General features: G+C 41.2%; 1 protein-coding gene across 3 annotated transcripts in view; it reads left to right on the top strand.

The window, feature by feature from the left end:
* The window catches only part of LOC137095237 (heterogeneous nuclear ribonucleoprotein R-like), a 49,447-nt gene extending 35,653 nt beyond the window's left edge, over positions 1-13,794 (top strand). For all 3 annotated transcript variants that reach the window (XM_067461674.1, XM_067461672.1, XM_067461673.1), the window contains 6 exons: positions 3,784-3,960; positions 5,870-6,005; positions 7,540-7,745; positions 8,733-8,882; positions 12,245-12,366; positions 12,540-13,794. In XM_067461674.1, the coding sequence (XP_067317775.1) occupies positions 3,784-3,960; positions 5,870-6,005; positions 7,540-7,745; positions 8,733-8,882; positions 12,245-12,366; positions 12,540-13,149 (1,401 nt within the window). In that variant the 3' untranslated portion in view covers positions 13,150-13,794. The remainder of the gene's footprint in view (positions 1-3,783; positions 3,961-5,869; positions 6,006-7,539; positions 7,746-8,732; positions 8,883-12,244; positions 12,367-12,539) is intronic.
* The last annotated feature ends 3,441 nt before the right edge of the window (positions 13,795-17,235 follow it).

The following is a 17,235-nucleotide window of genomic DNA, read 5'->3' as shown; positions in this document are numbered from 1 at the left end:
TCTAGGCATGGACATTGAAATCCCCCAGGACTAGAAGCCGCTGGGAGCTCAACGTCATGTCCGAGACCACTCCTGCTAGCTCAGGTAGGGAGACTGTTGTGCAGCGGGGTGGTCGGTACACTAACAGAATCCCTATCCTGTCCCGGTCACCTAACCTGAAGCCGGCACACTCAAATGTAGATGATTGTGGGATGGGGCACCTGATCAGGGGAATACAAACCTTATAGACCACTGCCACTCCTCCTCCCCGCCCTCCGGGCCTTGGCTGGTGCTGGACAGAGTAACCTGGCAGGCAAAGCTGGGAGAGATTCACACCTCCCCCCTCATCCAGCCAGGTCTCTGTTATACATGTCAGGTCGGCCTGTTCCTCCTGAATTAGATCTTGAATAATGGAGGACTTTCCATTTACCGACCTGGCATTGAACAGCACCACCCTTATTAGCCCAGAAGGACCACCATCCTGACATCTCAGCTGTATCTTGTCGGGAGGATTTTTTGGAGACGTCAATATATTCCTATTATTTTCAGGCCGAATCGTTTGTGAGGTTGTAATATGGGTAATCTTAGGGATTGCCAATGTTCTATTGTAAATTTTGGGCCGGATTTGTTTTTGTCTTACATTCTTAGAGCATTTTGAGTTTGCCAAATTATTGCTGAAAATTTTGGATCGGATTGGGTAATTTGTTCTCCCTTTCCCGTATCTCCCTCTACCTGTCACCACCTCTATAGCAGCCCCCCCCCCCCCCCGTAGAACCACCCGTCCCGGTGGAGTTCCCTCTCAACTCCTCACTTGCAGTATCAGATGTTGATACATAATAATAATAATAATAACAGATATTATTGTGCTTATAAATCTCTGAACCCCTAGGGTCCCCCCCCCCTTCCCTGCTTCCTATTCCTTCTTCCATACTGGAAACCATAAAGTGCATTTGAGCAGTATTAGCAGAGAGGGCTATCAGTATTACCAAAAGTGGCAAGAGCGATGACATCAGGCGATTACTTGAAATTCACAGTGCTGTAGTAAAGTGCTACAGTGCTATAATACCACACCTCACAGCAGCTTATTGGTTCTGGACCAGTTAATAGCTTATGACAACCCAGGCAATCTAAAGTGCAGGATTAAAGTGCTAAATTACAGTGCTGGATGGCTTTCTATGGCTCGCGTTCTAATGACACCATTTGGTCTCAGTGCTGGACTAAAGTGCTTAATAATTCAAAAGCTCAAAGTCTGTGCCCCCAGAAAAATCCCAATGTCATTCAACTAGAACGGGCCAATCAAAACAAGGACCCCGCTTCTAGGGCCCGTGAACAGCAAGCCGGCACCCCTTGGCCAGGTCCCCAGTTCTTCTTGGCCGTCCTGAGAATCTGATGGAGATCAGAGGGAGTTGATCTTATATATTGCGGGCAGAGACTCCAAAAGGCAGGTGTTATTGTGCCTCCAGCCAGAGAGGGCGCTGTTGCAAAAACAGAGATTATGTTACTATGAGTTCTGAATGGTCTCCTGATGGGTAGCCTTTCGGTCGATACTTGGGCCCTGATGGAAGCGTAGTGATGTTCACTCCGGACGCTAGTGGGCGTGATGGATAATGTCCCGCACTGGCAATCAACATCAGGGGCGTCGAGTATGGTGCCCACACGACGCAGGTTCAGAGGAACTCCTCCGCCGGCTACACAACACAGACAGCAGGGACCGACGCCGCCGGCGATGGAAAATGGAGCCGCCACAACGATGACAACACGAAACAGCACAGCAATGGCAGCCGGCCAGCGCTGCGCAGGCCCGCAGACGGCGGTCGGCCAGGCGCTGGGCTCCCCAGCCGCGTCTCCGAAGATTGCGCGGCCGTGATGACCCCGCAGCCAGGTCGGAAGCACGGCCCGAGGCACAGAGCCAGAAGGCAGGCCGTCTCCGGGCCTGCGACCAGAAGGCAGGCCGTCTCCGGATCCAGCAACCTCGCATACATGTGGCACCATACTCCAAAACTCCATGTTATCTGCATACATGTGGCATCATACTCCAAAACTCCAGATGATCTCTTCGAGCTGTTTCATGTATATGTTAAAACAGCATGGGGGATAAAACGGAACCCTTAGGAACTGCACAGGTCAATGGCCAGGGGTTCAAACAGGAATCCCCCTGCACCACCTTCTGGGTACACCCCTCTAGGAAGGAACAGAGCAACTATCCAGCAATGCCTCCTAGTCCCATCCTAGCAAGATGGCCCGGAAGGATACCATGGTCAATGGTATCAAAAGTCACTGAGAGATCCAGGAGAACCAACATGGAACCCCCCCCCCCCCCCCCCCCCCATTTACTTAAAATGGTCACCCACCAAGGCAACCGAAGCTGTCTCTGTTCCATAACCGGGCCTGAAACCAGATTGAAATGGATTGAATTTGTTTGTATGAGAACTAGGTTTTAGTCAAATAATGATCAAGACTTCTTTTAGTACAGCATCCCCAAGAAAAATGCTTACGCATTTTATAATTACTAAACATATTGACTCACTATTACTAGTAATCATTATTACTATTAGCCACTAAGAAAATGTAATAGGTTGCAATTGCAGTTGATAATAGCTGCAGTTAACAATGCTTGGATTAATGACTGGCTGGTGTTTAGTGGGATTCAGCTTCGTATATACAGTCAGCCCTCCACATTGAGGTTGGATGCCAGTGTCCTGCAAAAGTGGAAAAACTACAAATACACTGGATGGGCAGGGGAAGCTTTCTCGGGGGCTCCTCAGACCCCTGGAGCCAGTGGCTGGAGGGTTCCCTTGGTGGGGGCAGTGCACCACAGCTGCCTCCAAAGTCTGGTGCCACTGCACGCCCAGTCTAACGGTAGCCCTGTGCCTCCGGAGGAAGAGTGATAGGATCTGCCCCTCCTTCCTAAAGCCTATGTTGCAGTATGTACATCCACATAGTAGCCCATGCTTTGAGACAAAGAGGAGGATGAATGTTTGAAGTTAGTTCCCACCTCCCAGAGATTGGGCTGCCATGTGGACATTCATACAGCTGCCCTTCAAGTTTTGGGGAAGAAGGGGATAAGTTATTGCAGCCACTCCCCACCCTGCTCCAAATAATCCTGTGCTGCTGTGTGAATGTCATGGACACATTCATGCAGAAGCCCTACACTTTTGGGTGAAGCTTCATGAAGCTGTCTGAGGTTGGCAAGGAAGAGCACTGTTGCTCTGTCTGTCCCAAAGACCCAGGGAAGGCAGAGCACATGCTATGGTTAGCTTTTAGTGGTTGGGCAGGATACATTGTTGGTTGCCTGCTCACCAGAAGTTTTAGGTATTGTATGCACATTCACACATCAGGCCTTGGGAGATGGTTGATGGCAACCATGATGATTGCCACTGTTCTCCCCTCCTGAAGCCCAAGGCCACTGTGTGAATGCACATGTGGCGACCAAGTTCTTATCTTAGGAAGGGATGACTTTGGAGTGCTGGTGGCAAACTTGTGAATGTGAAGAGGTCACTGTACACTTAAGCTGAGAAGCAGTGCAATCATGTGGTCTTCTTCATATCAAAGAAAAGAGATAAAATTCTTGGATTGATTATCGTAACAGTACAATAAATACATCACTTTGAATATTAGAAGCTTTAAAATGAATACAGCGTTGGGTTTAGGTATAGTTAGTACATTCAGTACTCTGCCTAATGTAAAACTGTCTGAAACCCTGTTGTAGAAATAAGTCAATAGGTTGAATAACACTCTTCATTGATATTTTTATATTCTGAAAATAAAAAAAGCTGTGAATTTCCTTGTTAATACTTCTTTCAGGTATTTGTTGGCAAAATTCCTCGAGATTTGTATGAAGATGAATTGGTGCCACTCTTTGAAAAAGCAGGCCCAATTTGGGATCTTCGGCTCATGATGGATCCCCTTTCTGGACAGAACAGAGGCTATGCTTTCATCACTTTCTGTGGTAAAGAAGCAGCACAAGAAGCTGTGAAATTGGTTAGTGTCATAATTCTTAAAGCATTTTAGGATAGAGTGGCTGTTTTTAAGATATGGTTGAAATTTATCATTTGTTGCCTGTGGCCAGGAAGAGAGAGAAATAATACATGATACTTTTGGGGGAAAACATTTCCAGTTTATGGTGACCCAAAGGCAAACCTATCACACAATTTTCTTGGCAAAATGTGTTTAGAGGTATGATATATTCAAGGTCACATGACAGTTTTCTATGGCTGAGTGGGGATTTGAATGTTAAATTTATTGCATTTTAAAATTACAGAAACATGCAAAATTGAGTGCCGAAAATCCACATCTAACATATCCCGCTCTGCATTTCTTGCTATCCTGCTAAAAGTATGGATAGTATTTTGCAAGTTTACTTCCAAACGCATTCTAGTTCACTCAGCTAACTTGATTTTGTTTGCTTTGAAATATAGCTCCTTTGGTATTCACAATGCAACTATACCATTCACTATGTATTAATAAAATTACAAAATAAATTAGTCTAAATCATCCTTTGAAACATGGCAGAATAGAATATTTGATTTGATTATTTTGATAACTTTACTATATCAGCTGAGTTCTGTCCAGGATAATTTTAGTAGATTATACAGTCTAGGAGAACTAGCAAGGCAAAGCAATTTACCTGTCCGAATGCATCTCCCCCTATGAACCATCGCAGAGCTTAAGATCCTCCGACCTTAAGATCCTGCTCTCCATCCCGCCATTATCACAGGCACGATTGGTGGGGATGGTGATTGCTCTCCGTCTATGGAACCCCCTTCTTGGTGAGATCAGATCGACCCCCTCCCTCCTGTCCTTCAGAAGGATGGTAAAAACTTGGCTGTGGGATCAAGCTTTCGGGACAATAAAGCAGCGATAGGAAATCTTACCAGGCCAATTACATTAGATGCAGATGATTGAGACGAATTTAAACAGTATATTTTAATATTGACACAAATATTTTTAATGTTTATGTATGCATATAATGAATTCATGTCCCGGCATTGAATGTTTGCTGTTTGTATGTTGTGCTCCGCCTCAAGTCCCCTTCAGGGTGAGAAGGGCAGAATATAAACGTTTTAAATAAATAAAATCTGTATGCGTGTGTTTATGCATGTATTATCTACAATTCTGATTTTTTTTGTCAATGACTATAGGTAGGCCAGCATTATAAGCCCAGAGAAAGTATTAGCTTGGAAAATACTTTATTATTTATTAATCTTCCTTTTAGTAGCCTATTGCTTTTCAGTGCAGTCAATGCAGTCAAGTTAGTTTCTGTGCTGAAGCCTTTATCAACTCACTTTCTTGCCTGCATGAAATTCCATGCACTTTACTTGTTGCCTTTGGCTATGAAGGAAGTGCTTAAATGCAAGACTGCATGGGAATGGTTTTTTAGACTAAAGATGAATTTTTGAACAATCACTCTTTTGAAGATATCTTTACAAATATTTTAACAGTGAATTGTATTAACTTTACATTTTGTGTGTGTGTGTGGTGTGATGATGATGATGATGATTATTATTATTATGGTCGATGACCAGCACCAAATAATAAATATATGGTAAACATTAGGAATGATACTTAAGTATCTAACCCCCAGAAACAATATGCTCCTCTGTTGGGAACAAGGCATGTGGTGGCCATCATCTTCTCTTTATTGATAGCTAAGAAATTGCTTCTGTTCTGGTTCAGCAAAGGACATGCAGAAATCAGTGTCTAAGCTGGCTTGAAAGTAGATTTGATGGGAAATGTGTCAGACTCTGTTGGAAACTTTAAATCTTGCTTAATTAAGATTTAAAAGCACTGAAAGATACAATTTTCTCTCTTTTGAATGGGGGCTGTTGAAGTTTTCTTTGTCCATATTTTAATGAATTTAGTCTTCTGAAAATTCAATTCATTTTTTCAGTGCGACAACTATGAAATTCGCCCTGGTAAACACCTTGGTGTCTGCATTTCTGTGGCAAACAATAGGCTTTTTGTTGGATCGATTCCAAAAAACAAGACCAAGGAAAACATATTAGAAGAGTTCAGCAAAGTCACAGGTAAGATTAGTGAAAAGGAGCCAAGATTGTGAATAAATATGTTATGGTTGCTGGGAGTTCCATCAGGAAAAATATTTCCTCATTTAGAATTTCTCAGATTTACTAGGCTAGTACTATTTCTGTGATTCTTCTGTCTTGGTTCAGATTCTTGTGCACGTCCTGAACAAGTAGACATCCCTTTTGCCATATCTGTTGGAAATCTGTATACCATTCCAAAGGTAGATGGGACAGTGTCCACAGAATGCCAGTTCTGCTTTATAATACTATCAATTGGGATGTGTGTACTTCAGTGCTATCTGTTGCTGGCGACCTTATTTACTTATGTACCTACTTGTGCTTCAATCAGATTTCCAAATTTGGTCTACATATGTATAAATATATATTTATACACCATATAATCTAAAGGAAAATCAATTAAAATGATACATAGGTGGTATATCACACCACAAAAAATCTCAAAATTTCATAAAAATACATCTGACAGATGTTGGAAATTCAAACAACAATTAGGATCCTTCTATCATATGTGGTGGTCGTGCTTAAAAGATACTTGAAATAAAAAATAAGAAAGGAACCAGAGTTCTTTTTGCTGGGAATGTTTGATGTTAACGGAGACATAAATAAAGACATTATTTTTAACTATTTAACCATTGCAGCGAGAATTGTATATGCTAAGAATTGGAGGCAGAAAAAAAATACCACAAAGAGAAGAATGGCAAAGTAAAATATTAGAAATAAAGAATATGGATGAGTTAACATATTGGCTAGCGCCGAATGAAGGGAAACCGAAGATACACACAAATTGGGACTTGGTGAAAAATTACTTTGAACAACAAAAAATAGAGGTCATTTCCTGAAAGAAAATAATACAAATCATAATAGCTGCAATACAGGAAAGCATGCTAAACTATTCAAAATGAAAGACTTTTCTTTTTCTATTTTTTTATCAATACATTTAGAGAAGATCTTCAAAGAACAGATGGAAATCCAACTTATTTTTTATATATTTTTATATATATTTCTTTTTTTCTTTTTTATATTTTTTTTACCTCCCCTGCTTTCCCAGGCCCCTATTCCCTAACCTCACTCTCACTTCCTACTTTCCTATCTTCTTCACAATTATTCCCCTACTATCGATGTATACACAATATAACGTAATAAAAATTATCAAAACGAATATATATTTATACATTTACATCTACATTTACTATAAATATATGAAAGGATGTCATAAGGAAGAGGAGCAGGGTGTTTTCTGCTGCTCTGGAAACTAGGACTTGGAACAATGAGTTCAAATTACAAGAACAGAGATTCCAGTGGAACATTATGATGAACTTCCCTGACTTTAAGAGCTGTTCAGCAGTGGAACTCTGCCTTGGAATGTGGCGGAAGCTCCTTCCTTGGACCTTTAAAGCAGGCTGGATGGCCATCTGTCAGAGCTTTTCCTACATGGTGGGGGTTGGACTAGATGACCCATGTGGTCTCTTCTAACTATTATTTCATGATTCAGTGATTCTACATCTAATTTTTGCAGAGGGATTAGTTGATGTAATCTTGTATCACCAACCTGATGATAAGAAGAAGAATCGAGGATTCTGCTTCTTGGAATATGAGGATCATAAATCAGCAGCGCAAGCTCGCCGGCGGCTAATGAGTGGAAAAGTAAAAGTCTGGGGAAATGTTGTTACTGTGGAGTGGGCTGACCCAGTAGAGGAACCAGATCCAGAAGTCATGGCGAAGGTAATAAAGCATATATCAATGTCTGAATTAAAACTTTGCTATGCAGGCACTAATTTATCTCCATCTCCTCCCACCCAAACTTTGGAGATTTCTAGAATAGACGTGGCATTCCCTTCTTTGGGAATTGTGTCATCTCTTTTGGAATCTTGTTTTCAGCAAGACACAAAATATGAATTAAAGAGCATTACAGTTCTATAATAAACTAAAATTACTTTCTAAATCATTGTGAACTGCCATAGCTCTAAAGGATGCATTATGTATTTTGTGCATCAAACACAGTTATTTATAAGTCAGTTTCAAGGATGACTATTTGATTAGTTTGTATATACAAGATTCACTTAATACTCCATGTCTTATCAAGAGTAAAGTAAATTCTCATCTTCACCAGTCAGTTTAGCCTGCTGTAAATAATTATGGATCAACGCCGAATCCAGGGTCATTTTTCACACTTCTGGGGATCACCCTGTTCTGACATCAGAGGATATACTTGGATGACTAGGAAGAAAGAATTGAGATTGCTTTGTTGCTGGATTGTTTCTGCCAATGTCAGAATGGGGTCCCTGCATGAAAAGGAAAAAGGAGGGGAGACCCTTATGTTGCTTGTGCATGTATGCTCTTCTGATAGGTTGAGAAGCTGGATACTGTTTTCTCTCACCTAGTAATCTTTTTTTTTAAAAGTATATATATTTGTGTCTCCAATGGTATCTTCAGAAGTAAAATTGATCTAATGCTCTCTGTAGGCGCCACATTGAAACTTCCAATTAATGATCTATCCTGTTGATTTCCAATTTCTTTTCTGAGGGCAAAATTAACCTAGAAAGTATCTTGTGATGCAGAATCAAGGTATCTTCCTTTAGGATACTGTTTTGTGGTCCCTTAGCTAGTGGTAACTATGCTTAACATGGTCTATAATTAGCATTGCTGAAATTCAGCTAATCGAATCTACTGTGTCTGCAGTTGATGCCACAGTTCCAATTTTATTTACAGGTAAAGGTTTTGTTTGTAAGAAACTTGGCCAGCACAGTGACAGAAGAAATACTGGAGAAATCATTTTCAGAATTTGGAAAGCTAGAAAGAGTGAAGAAATTAAAAGACTATGCTTTTGTTCATTTTGAAGATAGGGGGGCAGCAGTCAAGGTAGGTATCCAGTGTTTTTATTAACTGTACGATATATGACCTAACTCTTACAGAAGTTAAACTAGTATCTTAAGAAGGCTGTTTTCTTGTATGAGATAGGAAATGAGAAATTATACTTACCATGAAGGTCCATTCTGTTTGGAGCGCGAGGGTGAAACCCAGTCAGAGGGGATTGCTCCTCCTGGCTACCTCAAGAATAGCAATGACTTCTAGAAGACTGTGCTTCTGCTTCCTGTTCCCGAGCTCCTGGTTTCTAAAGCCGCATGGCTTGCAATGTTTCTGCAGGTCCTTCCAGGCCAGGCATGGGCAAACTTCGGCCCTCCAGGTGTTTTGGACTTCAACTCCCACAATTTCTAACATCCTAAATTGTGGAAGTTAAAAGTCCAAAACACATGGAGGGGCGAACTTTGCCCATGCTTGTTCCAGGCTCATTCTTGGAGCATATGGCATGTATCCTCCTGGTCCATATGCAGAGTAACTGACATAGGAAATGGAATCACTCAACAATGGAACTTGGACAACATTATTTAACTAGGAGATGATAATAATGTTGGTTTTGTTTTTATTGCTTCTATTGTGGTTTTATACTGTTTTGATGCCTAATTTGTATTTTGTTGTTATGTATACTGACTTGTTGTAAACTGCCTTGAGTCGCCGATAAGGCTGAGAAAGGCGGTATACAAGTATCTATATATATAAATCTGTTAGGCGAGTCCAACGGGACAGCAAAACTCTAAAAAAAACCAACGAAACTTAACCAAAATTCCCATGCCCATAACACAACCCACAAGGTACAAACATATCTACTCAAAATGAAAAACAACACAACAACACACTCACAAAACGGCAAAACAACTGAGCATGCGCATTGGCGCCCAGCCGCAATTTCCCTGGCGCGCGCGCACAGCCTTCCGGCCAACGTTCCACCTGCAGAAGCCATGCCCACTCCAACCCCCCCGCACCGCTTCACGCACACACACCCTGCCGTGCGCACGCACACAACCCCACGCTCCATCACTCCCACCACCACCGCACACACACACGCAACCCCATGCTTCATCACTCCCGCCGCCGCCGCACACACACACGCAACCCCACGCTCCATCACTCCTCCCGCCGCCGCACACACATACGCAACCCCACGCTCCATCACTCCCCCCGCCGCCGCACACACACACATGCAACCCCACTTCCCCCGCCGCCGCACACACATGCAACCCCACGCTCCATCACTCCCCCGCCACCGTGCACACACACGCAACCTCACTCCCGCTGCCGCCGCACACACACACGCAACTCCATCACTCCCCCTGCAGCCGCACACACACAACCCCACACTCCATCACTCCCCCCACAGCCGCACACACACACACACACAACCCCTCTCCCCCCGCCGCCGCACACACAAACGCAACCCCATGCTCCATCACTCCCCTGCCACCGCACACACATACACAACCCCAAGCTCCATCACTCCCCCCACCGCCGCAGGCACACACGCAACCCCACGCTCCATCACTCCTCCCGTTGCCGCACACACACACACAACCCCACCCTCCATCACTCCCCTGCCCCAATCTTACCTCCTTTTACTTCACGCCACCTCCAAACCTCACCCCTCCCCTTCCCGCCCTGTCAAAATCCAGGAAAGACAGGAAGGAAGGAAGGAAGGAAGGAAGGAAGGAAGGAAGGAAGGAAGGAAAGAAGGAAGAAAGAAAGAGAAAAGGAGGTAAAGAAAAAGGGGAAGGAAGGAAAGTTAGAGAAAGAAGGAAGAAGAAAAGGAAAGAAAAGGAAAGATGGAAGGAAAGAGAAGAGAGACAGAAGAGAAAGGAAAAGGGGGAAGGAAGGAAAGAGGTAGAGAAGGAAGAAATGAGATGGAGGGAAAGAAAAAGGGGGAAGGAAGGAAGGAGAGAAGGAAAGAAAAAAGGGAATGAAGGAAGGAAAGAGGGAGTGAAGGAAGGGCGAAGATGTAGAGAAAGAGGGAGGGAAGGAAAGAGAGAAGGAAGAAAAGAGACCAGAAGAGAAAGAAAAAGGGGGAAAGAAGGAAGGAGAGAAGGAAAAAAAAAGGGAATGAAGGAAGGAAAGAGGGAGTGAAGGAAGGGGGAAGATGTAGAGAAAGAGGGAGGGAAGGAAAGAAGGAATGAGAGAAGGAAGAAAAGAGACCAGAAGAGAAAGAAAAAGGGGGAAGGAAGGAAAGAGATAGAGAAGGAAGAGGAGAAGGAAAGATGGGAGGGAAGGAAGGAGGGAAAGAAGGAGAGAAAGAGGGAAGGTTGGCCACAGCAACACGTGGCGGGTAAAGGTTGTTATTTCTATTATTATTATGCTATTATTCCTATTAGACCCTGGGGGAATGGGAGAGGTGTCAGGTCCCAGAGGCAATGCATTGCATTATTGTTATTGTTATGATGGTGGTGAAATAAAAGGAAATAAAAAGAGAAAGAAGGAAGCAAACAGGGAGGGAAGAAAGGCAAAGGAAGAAAGGGGGAGGAAATGAAGGAAAGAGAGAAGGATGAAACCAAGTAGTGAAAGAAGGAAAGAAAGAAAGAGGTAGAGAAGGGAGAAAGGGGGAGGAAAAGGGGGAAGGAATAGGTAGGTACCTCTCTTTCATAATAGTCCAGATATCTACCTCAACGTTGATAAGTTTTACTATAGGCCACAGCAACGCATGGCAGGGCACAGCTAGTAGTAAATAAATAAATAAATAAATTTCCAGTTGAGGTCGCTTGGAACACTTGTAATTGCATTAAATTCAGATCCATCCTTTGCTACAATCTCATTAAATGTCTTGAATATCCCATTTCCCGAATTGTAAAATACTCCAGAATTGAAAATTGTAAACATAGGTTGCTAAGATAGTGACATTTTTTCTACTGAGTCAGTGTACACAAACCTTACTTCATGCACAGCATTATTAAAATATTGTATATGATATTACCTTCTGGTTATGTGTATAAGATGTATATGAAACATAAATGAATTTTCTGCATGGGAAGGTAACGGTGCTCCATGCAGTCATGCCGGTCACATGACCTTGTAGGTGTCTACGGAAAACGCCGGCTCTTCGGCTTAGAAATGGAGATGAGCACCAACCCCCAGAGTTGGACACGACTAGACTTAATGTCAGGGCAAAACATTTACCTTTACCCTAAGAGTAACGTAAGACTATGTACTTAAGTTACTCTTAAGCAACCTGCTAATTAAAAACCTGCAGAATGGATATGACTTCATCCGTGAAAATCTTATGCAGTCTACTTACTAACCTTTTATCCATTTACTAAAATTGAAAGATAAACTCAGAAATCCTGGATGAACGCTGTATTTGTTATCAATCAAAGTTAAGCATCCTTTTCTTTTCCAAACAGGCCATGAATGAAATGAATGGAAAAGAGATAGAGGGGGAAGAAATTGAAATAGTGTTGGCTAAGCCTCCAGATAAGAAAAGGAAGGAACGCCAGGCTGCCAGACAAGCTTCCAGAAGTACTGCGTGAGTGTTAAAGTTTGTTGATTATTTGTGTGTCATATAGGCAGCTATAAACAACGTAACCACGTTGCTATAAACAACGTAACCAAAATCTGCCAAACTCTGCATGAACTGGAGTTTTAAAATTAGTCCAGTGCACAAGATGAATGCCATTCTTTTTTATTCTTTTTCACTAGGTATGAAGATTATTATTACTATCCTCCGCCTCGCATGCCACCTCCTATTAGAGGCCGAGGTCGTGGAGGAAGAGGTGGCTATGGCTATCCCCCAGATTACTATGGCTATGAAGATTATTATGATGATTATTATGGCTATGACTATCATGACTACCGTGGTGGCTATGAAGACCCTTACTATGGCTATGACGATGGTTATGCTATAAGAGGAAGAGGAGGAGGAAGGGGTGGGCGAGGCGCACCTCCACCACCTAGGGGGCGGGGAGCACCACCACCGAGAGGTAGAGCTGGCTATTCCCATAGGGGGGCACCCATGGGACCGCCAAGAGGAGCCCGGGGTGGGAGAGGGGGCCCTGCCCAGCAACAGAGAGTACGTGGTGCTCGCAGCGCCAGGGGCAACCGTGGGGGCAACGTGGGAGGCAAGAGAAAGGCAGACGGCTACAACCAACCTGACTCCAAGCGCCGCCAGACCAACAACCAGCAGAACTGGGGCTCACAGCCAATCGCTCAGCAACCACTCCAGCAAGGTGGTGACTATGCCGGTAACTATGGTTACAATAATGACAATCAGGAATTTTATCAGGATACTTATGGGCAACAGTGGAAGTAAAAAAAAGAGGGCGTGGGAATATTGGCAAGATAAAATTGGCTAGAGCTCTACATCCTTCCAAAAATTGGCTTAATGATTCATTCTTCAGTAGTTATTGGCTGCCATTTGTATTGGGCTGAAGAATCACTCGATTGTGTATATACTCAAGTCTTTTTTTTTCCTTTTCTCATAAATGCACTTGGACATTACTGAGCTTGCAGAATTCCCAAACACACAGTTTGGGATATAGTGCTTTTTATCGTTTTAGGCTTCATTTTAGCAGTTTTATCAGCAGGATGGGCAACACTGTTAAATCATGATTTTGCAAACCTTCTGTTTTTGGACAGTTTCCTTTTTTTATTTGGGATAGACTACATAGGCATATGCTGTACATAAAGTAAAGCTAGTACTTTGTCTCCATAGTTTTAAGAAATTAAAACAAAATTAAGTTTTCTTGTATTGAAAAGAACATGACTGTATGTTTTGCATTCTTAGAAGTAGGTTAACTGTGTTTTTAAATTGTTATAACTTCACACCTTTTTGAAAATCTGCCCTACAAAATTTGTTTGGCCTAAATGTGGCAATTTGTTCCTTGATGTGATTGTATTTCCAATTTCTTCTTGTTCATGTAAGATTTCAATAAAACTCAAAATCCTATTCAAAACATTACCTATTTCAAATTCAATCGTGTCCTAAAACATTATTTCATTGGTAATTCTTGTAAGAAACATTTAAAAAAAAAAGCTGCCTATGTGAGTGATCAAATTGATGCAAAATTCATTGGAATTTCCAATATTGGTGGTATGTGAGTTAGAAAGGTCTGATCATAGAATCAAAACAAAATTTATTAATTGGCACTCTACTTCTGCTTAATGTTAGATTGGTTGCTATTTTAACAGCTTCAAGGACACCTGAAAGCTTGCACAAGTTCTATTAGGTATGAATAGTTTTTTGGGAAAGAGATCTGTAAATTTAATCTGTTTTTGTTATTGATTTGGTTAACATCTAATGATGCGAACATAATTCCATCCTTCTCAATTCCGTCCTGCTTAATATTAATGTATTTTTAAAGAAAGTATAACTAAGACGTAAATATCCCTTTATGAAATAACTATCAAATAAGATTACTAACTTGACTAAAATATTAGATTTGCACCTTACTTAATGGCAAATTCCATTGATTGGTTGTATCACTCATCCTACAATACATGAAGACTGTTTCAAATGATCCTGATTTTAATGTCGTAAAATACCCTTTTGTTTCTCAATCCATACTACTTTTTCATTGGTTTACATCCTTTTCATTGTGGTGCATTGCAATGAAGCACATTTTGATACAGGAAATGAAATTCAAAGTTCTTAAATTTCCAAATAAACTGACCAGGCTTTTTTAAAAAAATGTGTAAGAAGCGACTTGCAAGTCGCTTCTGGTATGAGAGAATTGGCTGTCTGCAGAGATGTTGCCCAGGAGACGCCTGGATGTGTTACCATCCTGTGGGAGCCTTCTCTCATGTACTCATGTGGGAAGTTAGAGCTTACAGACGAGAGCTCATACTGTCTTGCGGTTTCAGGTCAGCAGTTCAGCTGGCACAAGGGTTTAACTCATTGTACCAACACAGCTCCTAACTGTCCAGGCTGATTATTTGTAATTAAGAACTCGACCCACATTTATCAGTATGTGTTGAATTAGAACATTGGGATCTTTGCACAAAATACCAAGTTACTGTCTAAGCCGGCTGTTAGGAATTGTGGGAGTTGAAATCCAAAACACCCGGAGGACCAAAGTTTGCCCATGTCTAGTCTAAGCCTTGTTTAGTCCCTTTTTTGTTGGGAAGAATTGCATTGTTATGTCACCATTGTTCTTCCACATTTTAGCTTGTTGCAAGTCAGGACAGACACTGAATGGATTAGTATCTGACTTAAAGACTGAAGGGGAAGCTGCTTTCCAGTTTACTAGTTCAATCATATAATTGTGTGTGTTGAGGGCTTCTTTGCAAACCTCCCCCCCCCCATGCTTTATGCTAATAATAATAATAATTAACTGCAGTCATTAATGCAATCAAATGGTGCTTCATGCTGTCATGCCAACCACATGACCTTGGAGGTGTCTGCAGACAATGCAGGCTCTTCGGCTTAAAAATGGAGATGAGCACCAATCCCCAGAGTCGGACACGACTGGACTTAATGTCAGGGGAAACCCTTTACCTGTACCTAATTATATTAAATTACATTTGGGCACATACTTATAGGTTTTTAACGATGTAACATTTGTATCATTAAATACATCTAATAAAATGTGGGCAGTGCCTTGCTTTCTGTTAATCAGTGATACAAAAATAGGTTTTACCAGTTTTTGTGCCATCAGTTCCAAACTCAAGCATTGTATTATAAATAGGAGTTTACTTTCAATTACTTGCCTGAGAGGAAAAGGTGCTTAAATAATTACTCTGGGCCATAAACAAGGACTTCCATAAAAGGCAGTGTTGTTGATAAGAAAACATCTGATAGTCCAAAAAAGAATTTGGAGTCTCAATTCATAGATACTCACATGGAAAGAGAAATCATTCGATTCCAACAAATCATAGAATGCCATCTAAAATGATCTCAAAAGTAGCCATCCCACAAATCTAGAAACAAATTTAATATTTTAATGCAACATTTATTTCAGTGATATATATTTCTCCTTGAATTGAATTCGGATTTTCTAGGAAGCTTTATTGCTACAGTAGAGTCTCACTTATCCAACAGAAACGGGCCAGCAGACTTGGATAAGTGAAAATGTTCGATAATGAGGGATTATGTAAAGCCTATTAAACGTCAATTTACATTACAATTTTACAAATTAAGCAGGAAAACATCATGTTTTACAACAAATCGACAGAAAAAGCAGTTCAATACATGGTAGCATTATGTAGTAATTACTGTATTTAGAAATTTAGCACCAAAACATCGCAATGTATTGAAATAGCTGTGGATCTGGGCGGGAGGCAGACTGCATTGGATAATATAGAACGTTGGATGAGCGAAGGTTGGACAAGCGAGACTCTACTGTATTTAGTAGCACTTAAACAATAACTAAATATCAATGTTGCAGTTCCAAATACATTTTGTTCGTCTGTATTTTGCCCTTTGACTATCAGAGCAATTCTGGAGTAGAAAACCCCTATCAGAAGAATCACAAGCCTTTTATTTCTTCAAGGTGTGGGAGGAATCATGAAATGGGGTTCAACATTTGATCACTCATTTATAGCAGTTGCTTCAGTGTCTCTATTGATATGAAGGTAATTTTCAAACAAACTGATGCCAGAGTCTTGGTACTCAAGAAACCTCTGTCAAAAGATTTCTACGAATTCTTAATTACGCAGATCTATCATTGCGACACAAACTACTTTATATATTAAGCAGCTCTATTCTTATTTGTGAAAAGTTTAAATTTATAGAGATGCAACCATTGTTTTAGCTATACCATTCTTTTTTTCTAGCAGAAGATGTCAATCCTGAGAAGCTTGGCATTTTTAAAGCATTTTTCTTCCGAAATTCTACTAAAATTCAAAAGGATTTGAAGATCTTAAGCTTAATGATCAGCTATATGAATGACTGCCTCATTTATCAAAGCCTGATTATATTTTCACTGTGTCTACATTTGTACACTATTATTTGAATTCATTTGCATTTGGAACATTAACACATGCTTGTAATGAGGCTATTATAAGCAGAGTAAAGAAATTTATGACCATATTTTGATAAAAAAGTACAAGGGAGTTCTAAGAGTTGATAATTGGAGTCCTTATGCAAGCAAATCTTGGAACATCATTGGGGCTTTTTGATTTTGCCTGGCCAAGCATGATTTGGGTTCTTGCAATTTCTAACATCTGAGCCAGATTTTTCAAAACCTGCACCTAGCTCTTTGGTTTAAATTTGTACTATTTGTAGAAGTAAGTATTTTATTGGATGCTAGATTTTGTGCCATGGAAAGGAACTGTTTAAACCTCAAGCTCTCAGGGTTTTATAAAGCAAAGGTTCTGGATTATATTTCCCCATTTCTCTGAAAATGGGAGTTTCTGTTAACTTAGGACTAGTACTCACTAGCTGTGCATAGCAAATTTG

This window comes from Anolis sagrei, chromosome Y, assembly GCF_037176765.1.
Source record: "Anolis sagrei isolate rAnoSag1 chromosome Y, rAnoSag1.mat, whole genome shotgun sequence".
Taxonomy (NCBI): Eukaryota; Metazoa; Chordata; class Lepidosauria; order Squamata; family Dactyloidae; genus Anolis; species Anolis sagrei.
Note: the sequence above shows the minus strand (reverse complement) of the source record. Positions and strands in the feature narration are given on the sequence as shown.